We start from the raw sequence: 26,228 nt of genomic DNA on the forward strand, positions 1-26,228 counted from the left end.
ACACAATCATCAGTATAGTGAAAACACAGTCGTGTTACTTAATATGGTAGAGATAAATTTGTTATTTATTCGGGAAAGTGAGGCTGCCCACAGCATGGTCGTAAATCACCGATTTTTGCAGTACACCTCTTGGCTTTCTGTACCCAGGCGGGAAGACCACAGGTTTCGTAGTAGCGCACTACCTATAATCAGGGTTGAGTCGTGGCTTTATTTCTCGCAGCTTCTCTCTCTCTCTCCACGTTACGGGCTGCTGTGTGAACAAGAGCCCGTGCTGGATTAAAGCCAGCTCAACAAAAACAGCATTCTCTCTCCCTCTCTCTCTCCGTTACGGGCTGCAATATGAGCAAAAGCCTGTTATGGCATAACGCACCAGCACAATAAAAAACAACAACAACAATCTCTCTCTCTCTCTCTCTCTCTCTCTCTCTCTCTCTCTCTCTCTCTCTCTCTCTCTCTCTCTCTCTCTCAATGCTTAGTTGCTTTGTGAAGGTAAAGGAAGTAGTTTCGGGTCGATGTTGTGATAATTGGACCGGTTTTCTCTGCATGCTGGAGTCTATGATCTTCTGAGAAAGGAAGACGTTTGAGCCACAATATTATTTTATTACTCAAAGCTTAGTAAGGAATCACAATTCTATGACTCAAAGCTTAGTAAGGAATCACAATTCTATGACTCAAAGCTTAGTAAGGAATCACAGTTCCATGACTCAAAGCTTAGTAAGGAATTACAGTTCCATGACTCAAAGCTTAGTAAGGAATCACAATTCCATGACTCAAAGCTTAGTAAGGAATCACAGTTCCATGACTCAAAGCTTAGTAAATCACAATTCTATGACTCAAGCTTAGTAAGGAATCACAGTTCCATGACTCAAAGCTTAGTAAGGAATCACAATTCTATGACTCAAAGCTCAGTAAGGCATCACAATTCTATGACTCAAAGCTTAGTAAGGAATCACAATTCCATGACTCAAAGCTTAGTAAGGCATCACAATTCTATAACTCAAAGCTTAGTAAGGAAACACAATTCCAGGACTCAAAGCTTAGTAAGGAATCACAGTTCCATGACTCAAAGCTTAGTAAGGAATCACAGTTCCATGACTCAAAACTTAGTAAGGAAACACAATTCCATGACTCAAAGCTTAGTAAGGAATCACAGTTCCATGACTCAAAGCTTAGTAAGGCATCACAATTCTATTACTCAAAGCTTAGTAAAGTATTCCAGCGTGTATTTGAAATTGCTTTGAGCGTAAAACTACTTTGTAGAACTTTCTGTTTCAGAGTAATAGCGTGAAACTAGTTGTGTTATTGGCATTCACATTTTAGTAAAAAAAGAAAAAAAGTAAATTAAATAAGAGTCAAAGCTTGCTTTCGACAGATTGTTGCGATCACGCCATTTGATTGTTCAACCGTGCGCTGAATTGCCCGTTGTCATCGTTTGTTTTGAGTTACTGCGTTCATTTAAGAAATGACTCCGTTCGGCAAATTTAGTTTTCAGTTTAAACGAAATTTAGTTTTCAGTTTAAACAAAATTTAATTTTCAACGTAAACCAAATTCAGTTTTCAGTTTAAACCAAATTTGGTATTCAGTTCAAAACAAATTTAGTTTTAAAATTAAACTAAAATTAGGTTTCAGTTTAAACCAAATTTTGTTGTCAACTTAAACCAAATATAGTCGATGTAAACTAAATTTAGTTTTCAGTTTAAACCAAATGTATTTTTAAATTTAAACCAAATATAGTTTTCAGCTTAAAACCATATGTAGTTTTCAGCTTAAACCAAATTTCGTTTCCAATTTGAACCGTACACTTGCCGGCTGGCTTCCGTCAAGTGAACGCTAGTTTGATGGATATTATTAAATCGATAATGAAAGTCCCCCTCTTCAAATAACAGGTCTGGGGAATGGCAGGAGGAGCGCCGCTCGCACATCTGATGAAATCGTTGTTCTGTGTCGTTTACCTTTTGGCTTTGCACCGCTTAAACGCCAGGTGTCCAACGCTTTGCGTTTTTGAGTTCTGCCGTTTGAGATGTCTGTGGGCACTCGGAGGCCATTTCTGTAGTGGGTGGCTACTCGTGTAGTGTTTTCTTTCTTTCTTTCTTTTTTTTTTTTTTTGTTAATTGTGATGCCTCCTGAACAGTGAGGAATTTTTCGTATGTATTTTGTAGGCGGTGGTCGTCACATGGTGTTGCGTAGCGTCCTGGGGACGTGTTTCATTTCTTTAGTGGCTGCTCGTGTAGTTTTTTCTCTTCTGTAGTGGCTGCTCGTGTGTATTTTGTCATTATTTTGTAACGCAGCGCGAACAGTGAGGAATATTTCATAGGTAGTTTGTAGGCGGTGGTCGTAAGATCGTGTTGCGTAGCTTCTTGGGGACATGGTTCCTTTCTGTAGTGGCGGCTCGTGTTATTTTTTTCTCCAGTGGCGCTTTGTGTTTTTTTCTCTAGTGGCTGCTCGTGTGTTTTCCTTCTGTAGTGGTTGCTCGTGTGTTTTTTCTGTAGTAGCTGCTCGTGTTTTTTTTTTCCTCTAGTGGCTGCTCGAGTTTTTTTTTTCTTTTTGTAGTGGCTATCGTACTTTTTTGTGTAGTGGCTGGTCGTGTGTTTTTCTTCTGCACTGGCTGCTCGAGTGTTTTTAGTTTGTAGTGGCAACTCGTGTGTTTTTCTCTCTGCATGACTTCGAGTGTATTTTTTTATGTAGTGGCTGCTCGTGTTTTTCTCATTAATGGCTGCTCGTGTGTTTTTCATCTGTAGTGGCTGCGGTTTTATAGTGGCTACTTGTGTGCTTTTCTTCTGTAGTGGCTGCTCGTGTGTGTGTGTTGTGTGTGTTTTGTGGTAGCTGCTCGTATATTTCACGTTAGTTGTGACGCCGCGTGAATAGTGGGGAATATTCCCAGGGCGGCGGCTGTAAGACTTGAGTTGCGTAGCTGTCCTGGGACATGTTTCATTTCTGTAGTAGCTGCTCGTGTATGTTTGTGACGCCCCGTGAACTGTGCGGAATATTTCGTAGGCTGTGGCTATGAGATATTGTTGCGTATTGTCATGGCGACATTCTTCGTAGGAAAGACCTCTTGGGACAGACCAAGATCTACAGACTAATCAAACATTAATTGTGTGAATGCCCATAGCATAATCAGCAGCGAACATCAAGTTTTGGAAATAAATCGATCAGTGAAGTTTTGTCAGAAACTTCAACATTTGAAATGAACCCAGTTATGAAGTTTTTGAAAAATTGTAATTTAAGTGACAGAATATAAATAAAAAAAATTATATAAGTAAAAACGAATATTTTGATGATCAGTTCAGTGGTCTGGTGAAAATATTTTAATAATAATAATAATAATAATAATAATAATAATAATAATAATAATAATAATAATAATAATAATAATAACAGACCTTTCTACAGACTTTACAGGAAAAAGGCCCCATTGGTAAAACTATTTAATAATAATAATAATAATAATAATAATAATAATAATAATAATAATAATAATAATAATAATAATACAGACTTTACAGCAAAAAGGCTCCATCGAGCATCGAGTCGAGGTAAGGAAGGGTACGTCTTTCAAGAATTCGGCGTTTCGGAAACGGAGGTTTTGTGGTGGAGGCCAGGATTCTTGAGGGTTGCCGGCACTTGCCCAACTGATTTATTGGTTCTGGGCACCGAGCCCCGTTTTACAGTCGTGGAGGCTGTGTCATAAAATGGCGCCCAGTTGTGTTAAACGGGAACATAACAAATGGATAGACCGCCAGTTGCTGGCCGAGGGAGAAAAAATATCACCACGGGAGACTATCTTGGCTTCTAACAACGATGGGCGTGTTTGATAAAAGCGTGCAAGTGTCTATACTGTGTGCATGTATGTTATATATGTATGTATGTATGTATGTATGTATATGTATATATATATATATATATATATATATATATATATATATATATATATATATATATATATATATATATATATATATATATAGACGACGTCTGAACAGTACCGTCTTAAGTTCTACACAAAAGTAGCCGTACTTGAGATGCATTCAGTACAGGAACACACTGCGTGCTGAACGAGCCTACACACGATTAGAGATAACGTGAGTTATACTGTAGTCTTCCCGGGAGCTAAAATCGACCCTTTTCTTTTTTATTTGAGCTGACATTCAGAAATACCATATCACGGGAGCAAAATGTTGGCTACAATTTTAATTACTTCCTTCACACACACAAACACAAAAAGTATATAAATACATTATACTTCATATTTCTTGAATTTCGATCTAAGGCTTTGTAGTGATAAACGTATCCAAAAGTGTGAAGAATCCGAGAAGTTAAGAGGGCATTGTGGCTATTACGATTACATATGTATCTGGTCACAAGTGACCAGCAGATACAATCTGCCGGTCACTTGTGACCAGATACATATGTAATCGTAATTCTTCACACTTTTGGATACGTTTATCACTACAAAGCCTTAGATCGAAATGCAAGAAATATGAAGTATATGTATATTTATATAATTTTTGTGTTTGTGTGTGTGACGGGAGTAATTAAAATTGTAGCCAACTTTTTGCTCCCGTGATATGGTATTTCTGACTGTCAGCTCAAATACCAAAGAAAAGGGTCGATTTTAGCTCCAGGGAAGACTACAGTATATACAACTCACGTTATCTCTAATCGTGTGTAGTTCAGCACGCAGTGTGTTCAAGTACTGAATGCATCTCAAGTACGGCTACTTTTGTTCAGAACTTAAGACGGCAATGTTTAGACGTCTTCGTAGCTAAGGACCTCTCAGGGATGTGGTTATTATGCTGTGATCGTCTGCTATTCATTAGGAGTATTTTATAAAAAGAATTTTTTTTTGTTATTGTAGGTATAATGCTCTTAAACTAGACCGGGTGAGTAACTTCTTCCTTTATGCTGTTTGTATTTCATGGCCCTTTTATTAAGTTTAATGTTATACTTACATGTTACAAACGAAAGTTTGATGTTGAAAATAAGTTTATAATTATTGGTCAGCTTTAAAATCCAGAAGAAAAGAGAACTGAAGTTGATATCTTTGCTGTTTTGCCAGCTACTGCCATTTCATGAAGCAGTGAAAAGTAATTTGGTTTGATTTTAAATAGCTGGAAATTCACCTTATTTTCCCATGACCCGTGTTTTCATAAGTCTGCAAGGTTACTTGACAGAGCTAATGTTTTGCCACAATATACAGTATGCTGCCTGTATCAATGGTTCTAAAAGAAACAGAAGGAAGCGTGAATTTTCTCGAAAGTAAAAAATGGAGTAATATGAACTATGACAGATGTAGTACCGCAATAAGACCTGGCACTTACGTAAGCACCTGAAACTGCAAACTCTTGTATTTTAAGTATGCAGACTAATGAAGGTGAAAAATAGAGGAGGTTGAACTACAACAGATATAATACCGCACTAAAATCTGACACGTATTCGAATAGACACCTGCTTTAAGTATGCAGATAAAAAAAAATGAAAAGGAAAGTGTCATTAATAACGCTGAAATTGGACTTTGTTTCATGAGACAGTTGAATCCTCTCTTTTCGTTTTATGAAGCAGTTGAGTCCTCTGCTTTGGACTTATTTCAAAACAGGAGCAAAAAGGACTTGATTCCCCCCTTTGACTTCTTTGAATTCGACAGCAAAAAGGATTGAAATCCCAAAAATCGGCAACGAAAGGCACTAGAGCTCTTGAATAACGTCGCAACAAAAGGGTTGGCCCTCCCAAAAAGAACGAGTTAAACCGAGTTAAACCACGAAGGTAAATCAGACCTTGCCGTCACTTGTGTAAACTCACAACGAAATATTTTAATTTTTGCTCATTTTCGCCAAAGCTGACATGACAGGCAATTTTATACGTGTAACGAGACAGTTTCATACCTTGCAACAAAACAGTTTTATTCCATGTAACAAAAGAGTTTTATGCCTTACCAGAAAACAGTTTATACCTTGTAACAAAACAGTTTTATACCTTTAACAAAAGAACTTTATACCTTGCAGCATAAACAAGAATTGAGAAAGTAATATTTAACCTCTAGTAAAATGCTATATGACTTCGAAAGGTAATTATTGACATATGACTGAGAGGAATTTTCATCTTCCGTTGCGGAACGGGAAAGGCTAAATTCATCATTACAATTTTATTAGGAGCTTTTGAAGGAATGAAATGACATCCAGATGTACTAGGAAATAGAAGTGTTAAGAATTCAATATTTGCCCGTTGTTTAACATAGATCTGTTTATTACCTTTATTGACTGCCAGAAATACAACGGATTATTACTTCTCTAAGGTTACGAGAAACTATTATATGTCTATATATATATATATATATATATATATATATATATATATATATATATATATATATATATATATATATATATATATATATATATATATATATATATATATATATATATATATATATATATATATATATGAGGGTACTTAATATATATCTGTGTGTGTGTGTGCCGGTAAACACAAGAAAGAAGATTAAAATCCCATAAGACTTGGCCTGTGTCAACTAAACATGCCACACAGGACCTCAAACGTGTAAAACGCATGTTTATGTCGTTAACACGTTAAGTCTTTCCAAACATGCAAATTTTGAGGTAGGGAGGCGGTCTCGTCTACCGAAGGTGTTTGTGATCGGCTATTGATTTTTTGGGATATGGGGACGAACCGGTGTTCATGGACGGAGAACCGTTCGTCGCCTTTTGTTACAGTGGAAACTCGTGTCCCCTTCGGGTTTCGCAGTTGGTACGCGTTACCTGACAACGATCACAGTGCCGTCAACCCACGTGTTCGACTCCTCTCTCTCTCTCTCTCTCTCTCTCTCTCTCTCTCTCTCTCTCTCACACACACACACACACACACACACACACACACACACACACACACACACACACACACACACACACACACACACAGATTTTACAAGGATATTGTAAAACAGAAAGACTCTCTCTCTCTCTCTCTCTCTCTCTCTCTCTCTCTCTCTCTCTCTCTCTCTCTCTCTCTCTCTCTATATATATATATATATATATATATATATATATATATATATATATATATATTTTCCATATATATATGTTCTCAAGGTAGGCTGGGAGTGGATGATTTTCCATATTTATTGCTCATGTCTGAGTTCTGGGAGTGCTTAGTGTTTTGATTTTATCATGTGTATTGAATATTGATTATGAGGAATGGCCTGTGTATATATATAGATATTGCATTATATATATATATATATATATATATATATATATATATATATACACACTGTATATATATGTACATATAAAGACAAAATCCACGAAGACGACTGCTAAGTAAAGGACGACAGTCGAAAGGCCTCGGAGCACTCCATTGTTTCTCTTTCCTTCGTGGATTTTTATTTATATTTTATATATTCATAACGTTCCATATTTTCGTTATTCAGGTATACATATACATACATACAGAGAGAGAGAGAGAGAGAGAGAGAGAGAGAGAGAGAGAGAGAGAGAGAGAGAGCGAGGGGGTTACGTAATAGGAATAGTGGATGTTTCAGTCACGTGACATTTTTGTTTGTACATGTGTATGTGTGTTGTATATATATATATATATATATATATATATATATATATATATATATATATATATATATATATATATATATATATATATATATATATATATATTATATATATATATTATTTATTTATATACACGTGTATATGTTTGTGTTTGTGTGTGTCTATAACGTTTAAAGTATGCCACATTCTCACAAGAATCGGAAACGGTAATATCAACAAAAGCAACAGCAGAAGCAGAAGCAGCAACAACGTGGCTGAAGGCTTGGCTTCAGGGCAACATCCTCCTCCTCCGCCACAGCATCTTATTCGTAGGGAATGTGCCCATCCTTACCTCCTCTACCCACCAAAAAGATTGCCAGGAGAGATCGTTAGACTCTGGGCTTGTTTATTACGGAGCAATTTTCTCTCAACCTTTCCTAGAAAAGATCATTTCAGCCATGCCAAGACCTACTTTCTAAATCCTCTAGGTTCTACCCCCGTGCCCACTGCTGGCTTTTCGGTAACTGCGGTAAGTAGGCACATAAGTAAGTGAGGTCTTGAGCATTTCTACCCTGTCGAGAAAGAGGTGGTGAAAAATCTTGGGCTTAATTGCCCCTTCGAGAAAGATGTGCTGAAATATCTCAGGCAATTTTGCCTCTTCGAGGAAGAGGTCCTGAAATATCTTGGGCATTTTTGTCTCTTGGAGAAAGAGGACCTGCAATTTTTGGGGGGGCCTTTTTGCCCCTTTGAGGAAGAGGTCCTGACAAATCTTGGGCATTTTTGCCCCTCCGAGGAAGAGGACGTGTAATATCTTGGGCATTTTTGCCCCTTCGAGAAACAGGTACTGCAATATCTTGGGGATTTTTGCCTCTTCGTGGAAGAGGCACTGAAATATCTTGGGCATTTTTGTCCTTTCGAGAAAGAGGCCCTGAAAAATCTTGGACATTTTTTATCCTTTGAGAAAGAGTCCCTGAAATATCTCGGGTCTTTTTGCCTCTTCTAGGAAGAGGTTCTGAAATCCTGCTGACGTCATCATCCTGCAGCGCAACGGTAGAAGGATTACCGGAGGTGGTTCTCTCTCTCTCTCTCTCTCTCTCTCTCTCTCTCTCTCTCTCTCTCTCTTCTCTTTGTCTTGGAAGTATTCCGATGCAACCGTTAGATTAGAACTGTTTCTTTTGTAAGATATTTCATTCTTTGGAAACTCTGGTGAATGGAACTAAAATTCATAATTGGGGTCTCCAAATCTCTGTTTCTACAGTTTTGTGTGTGTATGGAGCGGGGGCGGGGAGAGGTTTGAGAGAGAGAGAAGCGGCGGGGGTTAGGGGTGGGTGAGAACGGGAACTTAACATGTAATTTCTATTAACGAGAATATTGGAGAATTTTGCAGATTTTCTTCTTTATATATTCTCACTTATTTCATAATTGTTTATGTAAATACACACACAGACACACACACACACACACATATATATATATATATATATATATATATATATATGTATATATATATATATATATATATATATATATATATATATATATATATATATATATATATATATATATATATATATATATATATATATATATATATATATATATATATATATATATATATATATATATATATATATATATATATATATATATATATATATATATATATATATATATATATATATATATATATATGAATGAAATTTATGTCATCACCGTGATTCATATACAGGCATTAAGCTACAGATGTCCTTTGATATCTAATTCGCTCTACCTCGGAAATAATAAATTTCATACATGTTACCCGAAGGGGAATTTTTTGTTGATAATAAGTTCGTCGTCTCGTGGGCTTGAACCACAGAAGACAAGAACTCAGGACCACAGTGACGCGCATTAAACCACACGGCCATAAAATTATATATATATATATATATATATATATATATATATATATATATATATATATATATATATATATATATATATATATATCTTATTTGACCATTTTAGTGTAAATTTTAACAAAGATTTTCAAAAGTTGATTCAGAGAAACGAAGTGCGTCCTAATCAATAAAAACCTGGCTCCACCAATGAGATAAAGGTCTTTGAATACAGCCGTATAATTTTAGCTGTTGCCAGTTAATTGGAACATAGTAATAATTTGCTTTATCTGGTCATTAATCTGACGTCACAAGATGAAAGGCGTCTTTATTTTTTATATGGAATCGCCGGAGTGATAGTGAAACAAACATGATGAGAATGTTGTAAATGTTTTTATAAATTAAATGTAAACAAACAGATTTTCTTAGAATTCTGTAGAAAGCTGTTATAGATAATTAAGCAAAAATGGTTAGGATGCTGTTGTAAGTAACCAATTTTTTTTTTGTGAATAATCTTGTAGATAGATAAAAAAAATGTTTGTAAGAATGCTGTTACTGATTAATATTCGAAAATTGGATTAGGGGTTACTGTTATAGTCCTGAGTCCCTGTTTCATGGAGATAAGAAAAGGTTAAGAAAAGTTCTTGGAGTTCTCCTTAGTGATCCCTTCTGGTCTTGGCAAAAGTACTGCCAGATATTTGATGATGTATGATAATGGGTGTTTAAGGCCTAAAAGCCATTAACCAACCTCCCTCTCTTTGCGTGTGTGTGATGGGCATGTCTTGTACAGATAATCTGTCAATCTCAGCCATTACTGACATACCTTCATACCTTCAGATGGGGGTGGACTTCAGTTTGTACTTAGCTACGATATGTCAGGTCGGATGGAGTCGTGCAACTTTACTCTACATCTGTATGTCATTAGTTTAGTTTTTAGCTTTTTCTTTTAAACAAATCACTCTTAGAATGTAGACGTGATAAAACACTTTCATTATGATGGCTGGGTGTTGATTATTTTAGTTTCGTAGTTTGTTAATCTTAAATAAGTGATCCCCAAGAATGTTGAGTTGACAAATCACTTTCATTATGATGAAGGCTCGGTGAGAATTATTTTAGTCATGTTGTTTGCTAATGAGGTTGGGATTTTCTTAAGTAATTGTATGCTCATACGTTGCATTTGTATGTTAATGAACTTTGAATTCACATAAAATTTGATATCTTTGTGGTATAAAATTGTCAGTTGGCTTCATGGTTAAGAAAATGGTGGGATGCAGTTTCCAATATTATAGATGACATTTTATTAATTTTTTATTGATTTGAGTTTAGCCTATACATGTTGTGATAGGTTTAAGAAATAAGTGTAAGGTTATTTCTTGTAAATTTCATTTTCCCTCTGCCATGGAACTTAATATTTTCATTTACTTAGAAAAATGACAAAGGCAGTAAATTTAATATTTAATACTGCAAGCAGAAAATATATAGATAAGAAGGACACTTGCCATAGGAAAGTAACTATTTTAATTTGTATATTTAATTTTTTTTTGTTGGGGGGGCATTTTCAACACAATATTGGAGAGAGAGAGAGAGAGAGAGAGAGAGAGAGAGAGAGAGAGAGAGAGAGAGAGAGAGAGAGAGAGGTGGTGGTGATTAACGACGTGTATTCCGAGCTTCATACCGATAACTTGTATAAGATGAAGAGTGACTTTTTTAAATGAAGCAAAAGAGGAAAAAAGTTGAAAGAAATAGGGAACGACACTCGATTCTTATTATCTTTTGTTTAATGGCCTTAATTGGTTCCTGAGGGAGAGGCTGGGTTGATTAAGGAGGGTGTTTGGAACTGGATTTAAAAAAGAAATTTATTTTAGTGTTTTCTTTTGCTTTCAACGTGGTTGTTAATTGATAGGAGGATATATGTAAACACACACACGCACGCACACACGCGCACACATATATAAATGTAGACATAATACACAAACACACACACACATATACTGTATATACAATTTCTGTTTTTCTTACATCACGTGTACAATGATAGCCAACAACGCCAAGCCACCTTCATAAAGGAGGATTGAGTCTTTTGTGTGTGTGTGTGTATTATATATATATATATATATATATATATATATATATATATATATATATATATATATATATATATATATTTATATATATATACATACATACTGTGTATAGCCTATATGTATATCTTCCCTTGAAATGTCAACTAACTACATATAAGCTATAATAGTCGTGCGTTATCTAACATTTTATCAGCAACTTTGTTTTTCATTTATTAATTTGCATTGTCGCGTACATCAAGTAAGTTTTATACATAGTGAAACAATAGACATATTCTGAGGTTAATTCTGAATTGAGTAAAGGATTTGAAGTTCGAACAGTGACGAGAACCGATGGTGAGCAGAGATAATATGCCTCGGAGGAGTAAAGGTTTGAACTGATAAGATACCGGTTAGCGGGTGGGTCCCACTACGCCTTTTTGAATCTACGTTTGGGTTACCCGAACGGGGTAGTTCGTCTTCCACTTCTTACACTTGTTTGTTACAAAAGGTGTCGCCCCTCTTCTTATTGGCGTTCTGTAATGAAAAGTTGCCTCCCACTTACTTTTGCATTCTACTAATTCTTACCTATGTGTTCTGTTACCAAAAGATGTTTACCACTCTTATTGGTGTATTCTGTTACTAAAAGGTGTCTACCACCTCTTTCTCTTGTATCCTGTTACCAGAAAGTGTCTTCCACTTCTTACTCTTTTATTGTGTTGCCAAAGGTGTCTCCCACCTCTCTCTCTTGTATCCTCGTACCAAAAGGTGTCTCCCACTTCTTACTCTTGTATTGTGTTGCCAAAGATGTCTTCCACTTCTTACTCTTGTACTCTGTTGCCAAAAGGTGTCTCCCACTTCTTACTCTTGTATTCTGTTACCAAAAAGTGTCTCCCACTTCTTACTCTTGTATTCTGTTGCCAAAAGGTGTCTCCCATTTCTTACTCATGTATTGTGTTGTCAAAAGGTGTCTCCTACTTCTTACGCCTGTATTCTGTATCCAAAAAGTGTCTCCCACTTCTTACTCTTGTATTCTGTTACCAAAAAGTGTCTCCCACTTCTTACTCTTGTATTTGTTTCCAAAAGGTGTCTCCCACTTTTTACTCATGTATTGTGTTGCCAAAGATGTCTCCCACTTCTTTCTCTTGTATTTTGTTGCCAAAAGGCGTCTCCCACTTCTTACTCTTGTATTCTGTTGCCAAAGATGTCTCCCTTTACTTACTCTTGTATTGTGTTGCCAAAAAGATGTCTCCCACTTCTTACTCTTGTATTGTGTTGCAAAGATGTTTCCCACTTCTTACTCTTGTATTGTGTTGCCAAAAGATGTCTCCCACTTCTTACTCTTTTATGTGTTGCCAATAGGTGTCTCCCACTTCTTGCTCTTGTATTCTGTTGCCAAAGATGTCTCCCACTTCTTACTCTTGTATTGTGTTGCCAAAAGGTGTCTTCCACTTCTAACTCTTGTATTGTGTTGCCAAAAGTTGTCTCCCACTTCTTACTCTTGAATTGTGTTGCTAAAGATGTCTCCCACTTCTTACCCTTGTATTGTGTTGCCAAAAGGTGTCTTCCACTTCTTACTCTTGCATTGTGTTGTCAAAGATGTCTCCCAGTTCTTACTGTTGTATGGTGTCGCCAAACGGTGTCTCCCACTTCTTACTGTTGTATTGTGTTGCCAAAAGGTGTCTCCCACTTCTTACTTTTGTAGCCTATTGTGTTGCCAAAGATGTCTCCCACTTCGTACTCTTGTATTGTGTTGCTAAAATGGTGTCTCCCACTTCTTACTCTTGTATTGTGTTGCCAAAAGGTGTCTCCTATTTCTTACTCTTGTATTTTGTTGCCAAAGATGTCTCCCACTTCTTACTAGTGTATTGTGTTGTCAAAAGGCACCTCCCACATCTTACTCTTGTATTGCGTTGCCAAAGATGTCTCCCACTTGTAACTCTTGTATTGTTGCCAAAAGGTGTCCCCCACTTCTTACGCTTGTATTGTTGCCAAAAGGTGTCTCCCACTTATTCTAGTTTTGTGTTGCCAAAGATGTCTCCCACTTCTTATGCTTGTATTGTGTTGCCAAAAGGTGTTTCCCACTTCTTACTCTTGTATTGTATTGCCAAAAGGTGTCTCCCACGTCTTATTCTAGTTTTGTGTTGCCAAAGATGTCTCTCACTTCTTACTCTTGTATTATGTTGCCAGAAGGTGTCTCCCACTTCTTGCTCTTGTATTGTTGCCAAAAGGTGTCCCCCACTTCTTACGCTTGTATTGTGTTGCCAAAAGGTGTCTCCCACTTATTCTAGTTTTGTGTTGCCAAAGATCTCTCTCATTTCTTACTCTTGTATTGTGTTGCCAAAGGGTGTCTCCCACTTCTTACTCTTGTATTGTGTTGCCAAAGATGTCTCCCACTTCTTACGTTTGTATTTTGTTGCCAAAAGGTGTTTCCCACTTCATACTCTTGTATTGTATTGCCAAAAGGTGTCTCCCACGTCTTATTCTAGTTTTGTGTTGCCAAAGATGTCTCTCACTTCTTACTCTTGTATTATGTTGCCAAAAGGTTTCTCCCACTTCATACTCTTGTATTGTGTTGTCAAAGATGTCTCCCACTTCTTACTCTTGTATTGTGTTGCCAAAAGGTGTTTCCCACTTCTTATTCTTGTATTGTGTTGCCAATAGGTGTCTCCCACTTCTTACTCTTGTGTTGTTTCCAGAAGGTGTCTCCTTGTTTCCCACGTCTTACTCCTGTGTTTTGTTACAAGTGTCTTCCACTTCATCTGCTTGCTCTTACATTATTTAACCTAATGTCTTCCATCATCCTTATTCTTTTTTATTGACTGTTTATTCTTTTATTAGTCTTAGTTACTAAGCCTGATGATGGACGCTTGAGTTTTTCTGGCTGTTAGTCTCCCTCCTCGGTAGGTTTGAATCTAAGGAAATTATTTTTATTATTATCAGTGAATTCACCTACCTTTTGGTATTCTCTTATATGAGGCGATTCCTTTGCACCCACCAGGCCTCATGAAATCCTCTGACTTGCTTTCCGTTTGGTAAAAGTTCCGTTATTCTCCCTTCTTCCGTTTTTCCTAGCTTGTAGTCTTTCATTGATGAAGAGTCAGATTTGCAGCTTCTTTCATTGTAAAGCCACAATCTTCCACCGTTGTATTTTCTTTTCTTATTTTTCTTCATCGCAACTGGGGTAGAACAGGGCATTATGTTGCCAGTTCCGTGTGTGTGTATATATATATTTATATACTGTATATATATATATATATATATATATATATATATATATATATATATATATATATATATATATTATATAACAATATAATATTTATCTTAACAATATAATATTTATCTTCTAAAGGCCCATGAAAGACAGAAAGAAATATAACTAAATCACTATATTTCATTCAGTGTATTTGCCGCCGTAGTGGCTTATTAACATTTTTTATTTTCCTTTATTGGCCTCTTTCAGAAGAAATTATATATACAGTATATATATATATATATATATATATATATATATATATATATATATATATATATATATATATATAATTACTCAAAACTTTTACTGAAATTAATAAATTCACAGTGGATTAAAATAATAAAACTAAATAGATTAAAATAATAATAATGATTATAATAATAATCTTTCCACCCTATTATATTATTAATATTGTTAATAACAGCAATAATCGGTATAAGATAAGTAATCAAAATTTTACATATATATATATGTATATATATATATGTGTGTGTGTGTGTGTGTGTGTGTGTGTGTATGTATGTATGAATGATACTGTAAACTTGGCCACAAAGTTCAGTGTTAATACAATTGACGTTCAGTGTTGTTATTTCTGTTTTAAGCTCGAAGGCCCACGTGCTTGTTAGGCCTAACGGATGTTGATATATGTAACCTACATATTTCAGGGTTACTCGCATAACCTTGACCCATTAAAACATCCGTTAGCATTTGCATGAACATGACAAGGTGTTATTTGCAAAAAGAAAAATAAGAAACACAAATCTTTCAGCTCATGTCTGACAATTTCCTGTGTCACACCGACTTTTTTTCACTGTTATTATTTAATTTTTATTTTTTATTTTAGTGTGTGTAGTTTTGTTCACATGTTAATCGTAAATTTATTCATGCCCGTAAAATTTTGATTACTTATCTTATACCGATTATTGCTGTTATTAACAATATTAATAATATAATAGGGTGGTAAGATTATTATTATTATTATTATTATTATTATTATTATTATTATTATTTTAATCTATTTAGTTTTATTATTTTAATCCACTGTGAATTTATTAATTTCAGTAAAAGTTTTGAGTAATTATATTGTACCGATTATTGCTGTTATTAACAATATTAATAATATAATAGGGTGGAAAGATTATTATTATTATTATTATTATTATTATTATTATTATTATTATTTTAATCTATTTAGTTTTATTATTTTAATCCACCGTAAATTTATTAATTTCAGTAAAAGTTTTGAATAATTATATTGTACCGATTATTGCTGTTATTAACAGTTAATATGTCAGGAATAAAAGGGTGGAAAGCTTATTATTATTATTATTATTATTATTATTCTGTGTAGTTTTGCTCATATCTTAATCAGTCATAAAACTATTCATGTTAGTATGTTTTGAATATATATATATATATATATATATATATATATATATATATATATATATATATATATATATATATATATATATATATATATATATATATATATATATATATATATATATATATATATTGTATCGAATATTGCTGTTATTAACATTATCATGTCAGCGGAATTAAAAGGGGCGGGAAAACTTCCCCCTCTCTATCTCGGCATCTTATGTCACCGTCGATGGTTTTGGCGGGAATAAATACCACCAAATCAATCGTCCCCTTTCTCTGGCGTCAGCAATTATCGGTTGAATGATGGAGGCGTTCCCCAACACCTTCTGTTGTGTAATTAACCAAGTGATGGAGCGCCGTCTCTCTCTCTCTCTCTCTACAGTGTTATGGTATTCAGTAACTGTTCTCCTCCCCCACGTCTGGTTCTCCGACCCCATTCCTCCCCCACTAACCGTCCGGCATCCTCCCTCATACTCCCCGACCTCCTCCCGTCTCTCTCTCTCTCTCTCTCTCTCTCTCTCTCTCTCTCTCTCTCTCAAGGCCATGAAGTACCGTTGACTCGTGGAATGCCACTGCGATAGGTCTATGTTTCATGGGATGAGATGATGCACGTACTGATAGAATTCCTTTTGGTTACTGCTGTACTGCTGTTGCGTTGGCGGTTGTGTGATTTTGACGACTCTTTGTGGTGGTTTGTCTGTCTGTCTGTTTTTTGTTTGTTTGTCCGGGGCTGTAGCTTTATTGTTGCACTTCCTGCTAACATCCTCTTGCGACGTTTTCCTTTCCATTTCCTCCTTTTCGGTACACTCAGTTTGCTCCCTTTGTAAACACGCTTTGTAACTCTGCAGTCTCACTAACTTTAGCTCATCCTGGCATTCACTCTTTTTTTCAGTCTTCTTTTGATATTTTCCTTTATCATTGACATCATTCAAAAGTACAGAGCCTGCTAGGTAAGGTTAAAACATCTCGAACGCATTGGTCATCTTATACTCCCTCTTATTCATTCTTTGAAACCTTAGGTTCTACCCTAAACTCTTAGTTTTTACACTCTTTCGGTGGCTCTTTTCGCTCTTGATTCGTGTATGCTTTGCCCAATTTACCCTTGAACCGACTACTACAATGTGGGTAACCTTTTGCGTTTAGTGTCATCTGTACCGTCGATTGGTTGAATTCTGTAGCTTGGCGATGCAGCGATGAAACAGTGTTGATCATGTAAAACACTTACCATATACATATAGGCCAATATGAAATCAAAAGACCAAAGATCTTTTACCCCCTATCTCAGTGTGGGTACACAATAGATGGTCCTACCGATTTGGCATTTTTAAACATTGTAAGTATGTTGAAGATGCTATTTAAATTCCTTTCATAATATTGGATAGATGGTCCTACCGATTTGACATTTTTAAACATTGTAAGTGTGTTGAAAATGCTATTTAAATTCCCTTCATAATATTGAAATTGATCTCAGACGAAGAAGCTCTTCCTTCTTTTTGAAACTTTGTTCCCTGAAGGGTAAACCTTAGGACAAGGTCCTTAGTCAGTGGGGATACAAATGACTGCAGCGTCCAGTTCGAGATGTGTGTATATGTGTGTGTACGTGTGTCTTGTGTTTGTGTGTTTGTGGATTTGACTGTGCGGCTTACTCAAGGTCTGTGTCCAGGTTGTACCGCTTATCACTGCCGTAGTATCAGACGATCTGAGATTGACTTTGTTTTAAGCGCAGGTGCTACTCATATCAGTGGTATGAATATTAATGTTATTTTTATTGTTGTTGTCACAGTTGTACAATTGGTCTAACCGAATTCGTTTTTGAAAGTGTCTTAATTATTGTTGTTGATGATTATTTTCCTAGTTGTTTATTTGCTAGATGAAGGGGGAGAGAGAGAGAGAGAGAGAGAGAGAGAGAGAGAGAGAGAGAGATGAATTACCCAAAGTTATTATCTGAAATTACTGCTACCCCCCCCCCTCTCTCTCTCTCTCGCTCTCTCTGCGTTAATAATCTAGACGTTGCGACGCCAGTTTTAGTAACCATAAGTCAATCTCTCTCTCTCTCTCTCTCTCTCTCTCTCTCTCTCTCTCTCTCTCTCTCTCTCTCTCTTTGTGTGTCAATAACCTAGACGTTGTGACGCCAGTTAGCTACCATAATTGTGTGTGTGTGTGCGCGTGTGTGTGTGTGTGTGTGTGTGGTAGCATTTAGTGTTTGTTGTTTTATTAATCCGTACTGGCAGTGCCATGATAAATTGATCCATTGTCAAAGCTATAATATACACTTGTCTGCACTTAATCAAACGGCATATATTACCATCGATAGCTTTGTATTCGGTCAACGAAACTTGAAACATTTTGTCATACGTAATTCCCTTTTTAACGAGAATATAACGCAGTGTAGTACTATACTGCATTACGAGAATTTCCTTGGAATTTCAGGCGATCGTCTTTCTTTTGCTTCGTAATCCGGTTAAAGCTGTTCTTCCCCCTATTGTCAGTCCATTGCACTGCTCTGGTTTCCTTTTTTTTTTTAAGATTTGTGGGAAGCGGCGACAGTTTGACCATATTTGGAATGGACAGTGAAAGCTGACAGTCGGCAGTTTTTAATTCTCCATTTTATATTTTTAATTTTTAATTGACATTCCCTCCTATATTTATAATATTTTAGTTAGATTTACTTCTTATATTTCAAGATGAAAGCTCAGAGTCGATTAGAATTAAGACCAAGGTGAATAGCGTTGTTCTATTTTGCTGTTAAACTCCATGCGTTAAGTTTATTAAGCGGTATCTATTCAGGGCAAATATAATTGAAAATCGAGATAATGCCATGAAGTGAGGCCTTGGTTACATCATATATTTTTTTTATTCGCCCAGTAAATAAATAATATATTGTGCTCAGTCAATTTTGCCTTCCAGTGTCGAATCACATTCTCAAGTAGCCATTATGACGGCATCCTTCACAGAAAAGAAGCAACAGATACTTATTTTTATCTCCATTCGACTCTGACCTATATATTGGTGTTTGCTCGGGAGCATGGAGGGTGCTGGGGGATCCCCCACGTCGTCATAGAGGGGGTGGGAGGGGGGGAGAGGTAGGGATAAGGCGCGTATTTAATATTAGTGACCTAGTTTTGCAAAGGAAATAAACTCAGTCACATTCCCCCTCCCCTCTCTCCCTCCCTGCTCAACATTTTTACGTCATCGAAGTCTTCCACGAGAAAGTCTGAGACACTCACTTTTTCTTCTTAAAGTTGGTTGCTAGTACGCGAATCACTGCTTCATCCCCCCCCTCCCCTCCCTCCTAGGACCCAGTGCCTCATCCTCTCCATTCCCCCCTTCCCCCTGTGCCATCTGTCCTACCCCGTGTTTCTCTCCCGTGTACCCTCCTTTCTTCCCCCATCGTCCCCCTCACCTCCTCCCTCCTTCAGTATCTTGCATCCCTTTTCCTTTCGTCAGTAGGTCAAGTTCAGCCGAGGCTCTTGGCGAGAAGGCGTTTCTTCTTCGTCGCAGGTTCATACATTCGGCAGGTCTTGGGAGCATTCGTTGTTGTACCAGGAGCTGTATAAGAAGAAGAAGAAAGTTTTATAATAGTGTGTTTGTTTGTTTGTGTGTTTTATTTTTTGTGCTTCGCATTGGATTCTATTCGAGATTAGGCTGATAGGTCTAAAATATGGTGGATATGATGGAGAGGAATTTTGCCCACTGGTAAGTTTGCACTAATTACTCGTTTGTTTGGGATGAGTATGTTTCTCTCTCTCTCTCTCTCTCTCTCTCTCTCTCTCTCTCTCTCTCTCTCTCTCTATATATATATATATATATATATATATATATATATATATATATATATGTGTGTGTGTGTGTGTGTGTGTGTTAAAATACACACACACATACACACACACTTTAAGTGATTCACTCCCTTTGTAGCACAGCGTTGTTACAGTGATTGAATGTGACTCTTAGTGACCACCAGAATAGCCAGGGAACCTTCTTCATTCTTTATTCTCCTTTAATTCTCACCCCCCCCCTGTGGAATCGTTAACACCCTCGACCTCGACTGGTCTACCTGATTTGATTGATTGATTTCTGAGTGTAATCTGGTATAGCAAGGACTTCGTTCTAAATTTGAGCTACAACATACTGGGCCAACCGTAACTGCCATGTAATGTTACGTTAAATTCGAGGTATATTTAAACTGTGTCGTGGTTTGGACTCGGACGAATAACGGGGTCCAATTGTATAATAAATTTGTGTATACCTCTCGGGTAATGAATTAAATTTCACATATTTGGTGAAATTCTCTGCATTTTGTTCAATAAAGTCGTTAAAATAAGACGTTGGACTCTCATGTTGTGATGGATTTAAGTTGGATTGTAGTTCGAGTCAAAATGTGTTGAGTATCCTGTGTGAAAGTTCAGTTGTTGCTTCGTCTTTTCTTATTGATGAGGTGTTTTGTATTATCAATACTTTGTATGAATATAACTATTACTACTACTACTGGTGATGATAAATTCTATGAAGAACAATCGCCTTCTTTAAAGATGTGACTAATATAAGACCCTTTCTTGTGTATTAAATCTTGGTATAGTGTTAGAAATACTCTTAATCTTTCAAACTAGGACTACTGTCCGCATCGTCAGAATGAATAATAATAATAATTAATAATAATAATAATAATAATTATTATTATTATTATTATTATTATTATTATTATTATTATTATTATTACTATAATTTGCAGAGAGATATTCATGTTTATACTTTTCTAATGATTGTGGACTTGCCTAATCTTTCTCTGCGAGCTTCTTGGGTCTAGTTAAACCACGACCATAGAGTTTAATTTCGTTGACTGTAGTTAAACCAGCGAGTTTTTCTTTTGAATAAAAGCATCTAGCTTCAATTTGGTTTTACTCCGTATCGCGTTAAGCAAGTATGCGGACGACCTTTGTATTCTGCTCAACAGTTGAGTATTATTATTATTATTATTATTATTATTATTATTATTATTATTATTATTATTATTATTTTAATTTTTTTCTTATAAATTGTTGAGGGTCCATTTTGCTTTCCCGTCTTGCATGCTCAGGTCTCTCTCTCTCTCTCTCTCTCTCTCTCATTATACTACCTACGGGGGTTTTCCCGAATTCTTTTTAATTTCCGTTCTCTTTCCTCTGGATTTCCCCCCTATTCCTTTTTTCCGGTAAGGACAAAGACCAGTCGAAATTGGCCACCTTCGTCATTTCTGTAGCACTGCGCAACGGAATTCCTCTATGCAGTGGAATTTCTCCCCACGTCCCTCCACACACACACACACACACACACACTTTTCATTCCTCTTAGCAGAATGTTTATTCTATAAAGTGGAAGTTTTATTAAGGAGAGTGCGAAGTGAGGTGATCAGTCGGTTTATATAATGTCAGTTATTTGTATATGTACATTTGCTACCGTACTTTTTTTATAGTTGTAAAATTATTATTATTATTATTATGATTATTATTAGCAATTGTGTAGGTAAAACATTTTTATTTATATAACTTTTTATCTCAAGCATCAAAATTTTATGTATTTGTATTGTCTCTGCCTTGTGTAACTGTATATGTCCCTGAGCTGAAATTATTATTATTGCTATTGCAACAAGAGCTCATTCTGATAGCGTGAGAATTTAATCAGTAGGAAAGCTTTTGGCTACAACATACACCCTGTCATGTTGATTTATATGAGTCTCCAGTCAAAGTCGACCTCATCACCAAAGATAGTAACTCTGCCATTTTTGTAGCAAAAAGATAACGCCCAGAAAATACGAAAATCACCTTCGTCAGGAGACGCACCGTTTTGCTTTCACTGACACTGATCCTGTCGCTGTATTTGTAAACAAATGCAACGTAACCTACAAACGCAACGTTTGCCCGCACTTGTGGGACTTCTTGGCAAGGCTGGCGAGAGAGGAAGGGTTGGGGAAGCGAGCAAGATATTCGAAGCCCAGATGTGTACAGGCTCTCTAGCTAGCGAGCTTCTCCCACACTGTCAGTTCCTTTTAATTAGATGTGATGATGAACTTTGGCATAGTGGGATAAGATTTACTTTTTGATATGTTTTTCTCTTGGCATTTCGTTTTTCTTTATCAATAATTCATTACAAGCGAGAAGAGTTAGAGGGAAAGCGAGATATTCGAAGCCCAGATATGTACGGACTCTCTAGCTAGCGAGATTCTCCAACACTTTCAGTTCCTTTTCATCAGATGTGCAGACGCTATTTGTCGTAGATGAATACAGTTTACCCGTTTCTTTATGTTTCTTATGGAATTTCGTTTCTCGTCACTTGATTAGGAAATAAGCGTGTAGGCCTATACCAATAATTCATTGTAAGCGAGAATTTTTTTTACGTGGTAAAGTTGCCTGGTATGGCTTCAGGAATATGATAGACATACTGTACATGGTATTCAGGTAACATAGATTTCGGAATAACAGTGAATGCCATTTTACTGTAAACATAAACACTTGCTGTTGTATATTCAGATGTATTGTGAAATGGTTTCTAGACATAAGGCTGGAAGGAAATTATGACGACCGCCATCAAACTGATGTTGGTTTGATGTAGGTACTGTTTTATCCATCACTGTTTAAACAGAAGAGTTCATGTCGATTCTCCAATATGTGTCAAGATATTCATATTTAATTTCTGTTAATTTAGTTCTCAAAAAAAAAATTAAAGGAATGAGTAAATTTTACTTTAATATTTATTTATATATATATATATATATATATATATATATATATATATACATATACATATATATAAAATCATAAAAAAGCTATAAATGTCGCTTAATATCAAATCACGCTACCTCGGGAATATCTCCGATGGAGAATTGTCGCCGAAGGGGAATTTATATAAGAGATAAATGAATTGGTATCGTCGGAACTCGTGTCCCGACGATACCAATTCATTTATCACTTATATAAATTCCAGCTCAGTGGGTAGCGTCTACTGGAGTCGCTCCATTGAATAGGTTTCGTGTCAAGGGTTCGTGTCCCGACGATACCAATTCATTTATCACTTATATAAATTCCCCTTCATGATTGTATCCATTAAATTCCGAGGTGTGAATGATAAAACATTTGTAGCTTCATGATTATATATAAATCACGGTGTGATAAAAAAATATATATATATATATATATATATATATATATATATATATATATATATATATATATATATATATATATATTGGTGGCTCAGTTGTTTGACCATCGACTGGAGTCGTTGGAAGGTACTGTGTCGAGGATCTAGACCCGCCGGTACCGATCCATTTATCACTTAGAAATTCCTCTTCGGTGATATTCCCCAACGGGGATATTCCCTGAAGTAGCGTGAATTGGATACTAAACGACATTTGTAGGTTCATGATTATATATATATATTTATATATATATATATATATATATATATATATATATATATATATATATATATATATATATATGTGTGTGTATGTGTGTGTGTGTGTGTGTGTGTGTGTGTGTGCACGCGCGCGTGTGTGCTTGCGTGCCTGTGTGTGTAATTGTGTGTAGAGAGAGTGAGGAATAAGTAATTGCACATAACACCTTACTATTACTCTGTCGAGCTGCGGAAATTACGCTGAAAAATTAAATAGGAAAGTTTCAGTGCCTCCGCCTCACCAGCCACTTTCCGAAACTGAAAGTGTTTCATCCAGTGTGTGTTCGAAGGTCATTGTCATAGTTTTTTTTTCCTCCCTCTTTCTTGTTTTCCTCGGGTCAAGACATGAAGAGATCCTAAGGTTGCCAGTCCCATTGGCCTCTGCTCTTGAAAAAATAAGGACAGGTTTCATTCAAGTCTTTTTCTGACCTTTCTTTCACGTGGTCTTTAATATAGAATTTAGGCCAAAGTCCAAGCACTGGGACCTTTGCGATCATTCAGCGCTGAAAGGGAAACTGACAGTAAAAATGTTTGAAAGGTGTACCTGGAGGAAAACATGGCAGTTGCACTATGAAACAGTCGTTAAGAGAGGGGGGAAAGTAAGATGGAAGAAAGAGAATACGAGCGGGGTTACAGGAAAACGAATGAAAGGAGTTGCAGCCAGGCGCAGAAGGGACGCTGCAAAGAACCTTAAGTAATGCCTACAGTGCACCTTGTGAGGTGCACTGACGGCGCTACCCCCCTACGAGGACGTGGTCTTTATTGGTATCCATGTTGGGTTCGATTCCATACCAGTATTGGAAGAGCTCTTCATTTATTTCTTTCCTAGAATTCAGGGCTTTCAATGGAAACCGTACCCAAACATTGTTAATGAAAATAAAATCGAGAGGTGAAGACGCCATTATGGCTATTAAAAAGTACCTTGGTCCCAGATCAGTGTGACCAGTACATAATGCATATTTACAGAACATTTAACCTTGCCCCTGTGCCCACTCATCTTTCGGTACAGAATGATTCCCGGTTTTCTGATGCAAACTGGACCCAAGTCGTAATGCAAATGTTGCGCCTTTTGCCTCGGCATGGGTGGTGGTGCTTGCGTCACTCATTGAATTTTGGGCACGAAATGATGAGGTGTCTTATACCCAGTTGATTCAGTGGAGTGTTGGGGGGAAGGGATTGTTCCTAAGCTTTCACTTTCGCCAGATTATTTATTGTAATATTTTGCTTTAATTTAAAACTCATTCACGTGGTTTAGAAACGTATGTGTTTAATTCTTATTTTTCAATTGATTAATTTTTTATTCAATCGATATCTGTATATTGATTTTTATTTTTGTTGTAATGTAAAATATTCCCCCTGTAGCCTATACCAAGTGGATACTTTACCTCGTACTTCTGGAGAGAGAGAGAGGAGAGAGAGAGAGAGAGAGAGAGAGAGAGAGAGAGAGAGAGAGAGAGAGGCGCCGGATGGGGTGGTTGGTAACCAGAAAATATTTCCTTACATCATAATTAAAAACACAGGGCCAGGCTGTTAATCATGTATCTGATTTGGGTTAAAAAAAATCGACGCATGAATTGTCTCGAGAAAGTAGCGGGGATTAATAATGAAGAATTTAAATAATCTAGAGAGTACTTGCTAGGGCGCAATGAAGGTACGTTGTAAACACTTCAGTATTTTTCTATTTTTGTCAGGAATTCGGGAGTGTGAATTATCAGCTTTAAACATTCGCCTGCTCTATTAAATGGAGTCGAACAGACCATTATCATACTCTTGAAATGACGTTACATTAGAGACAATGAAAGTTAAGTTAGCCGTCCCTCGCCGCCTTGCACGATTCGTTTAAAATTGATAAAGCTGCTGATGTAATCAGATAATTGGAGAAAATCGCAGTACTTGGCAACTGTGTGAGAAGCACGGGAGCCTTCGTTGCGTGATGAGCGAATTGGTTTAAATTCACCGTATCTATGCAGAACTTTACGAGTACGACTGGGAACGAAAGTAAGCTAATTTTATCCGTGCATGTGCCAATATGGAACCCACTTAAACTGTTGCAGTGGTGTCATTATCGCGAAAAGAAACATCTTGAAACTCGCGCTACTTGGTAACGCGGGTGCCGGGGTCGGGAGTGTTGCCACAAGCAGTCTTGTTTTTGTCCTTGTTCTTTGGTTAACAGTGGCTTTAGGCCGCTTGGTAGAACATCATAACACTGTATTCAGAACGGTCTGCGTTTATTTAGGCTTAGCTTACATTTTGTTTATTTTTTTTTTAATGTATTTTGAAGATGCAGAATTATTCAGCAAATAATCACTGGCAATTTAACTCATGAGAAAACTTCGTACTGCATAATACGCCTCATGATTACACACACACACACACTCTCTCTCTCTCTCTCTCTCTCTCTCTCTCTCTCTCTCTCTCTCTCTCTCTCTCTGCAACACTCACTGGAGTTCTAATATGCCCGGTCGATTAATCACGTTGAGGGTACGAAGTTCAATAAGATGTACGTAATATGAAGCAAAAAGTTCTCCTACACAGAAATCTGTTTCACTTGGCGTTCTAGACTGTTTCAAATTCAAGATACGCTCTCTCTCTCTCTCTCTCTCTCTCTCTCTCTCTCTCTCTCTCTCTCTCTCTCTCGATTTAGTGATATTG

General features: G+C 36.5%; 1 protein-coding gene across 3 annotated transcripts in view; it reads left to right on the top strand.

The window, feature by feature from the left end:
* LOC136855648 (nuclear receptor coactivator 2-like) overlaps positions 1-26,228 on the top strand; it is a 466,631-nt gene that overhangs the window by 281,345 nt on the left and 159,058 nt on the right. The window contains exon 1 of one of the 3 annotated variants that reach the window (XM_067132847.1): positions 19,602-19,844. The exons of the other annotated variants lie outside the window; for them this stretch is intronic. Within the exon in view, the coding sequence (XP_066988948.1) occupies positions 19,810-19,844 (35 nt within the window). The 5' untranslated portion in view covers positions 19,602-19,809. Of the gene's footprint in view, positions 1-19,601; positions 19,845-26,228 lie in introns of those variants that run through there. 3 annotated transcript variants of the gene reach the window in all.

This window comes from Macrobrachium rosenbergii, chromosome 3, assembly GCF_040412425.1.
Source record: "Macrobrachium rosenbergii isolate ZJJX-2024 chromosome 3, ASM4041242v1, whole genome shotgun sequence".
NCBI classification, from domain to species: domain Eukaryota; kingdom Metazoa; phylum Arthropoda; class Malacostraca; order Decapoda; family Palaemonidae; genus Macrobrachium; species Macrobrachium rosenbergii.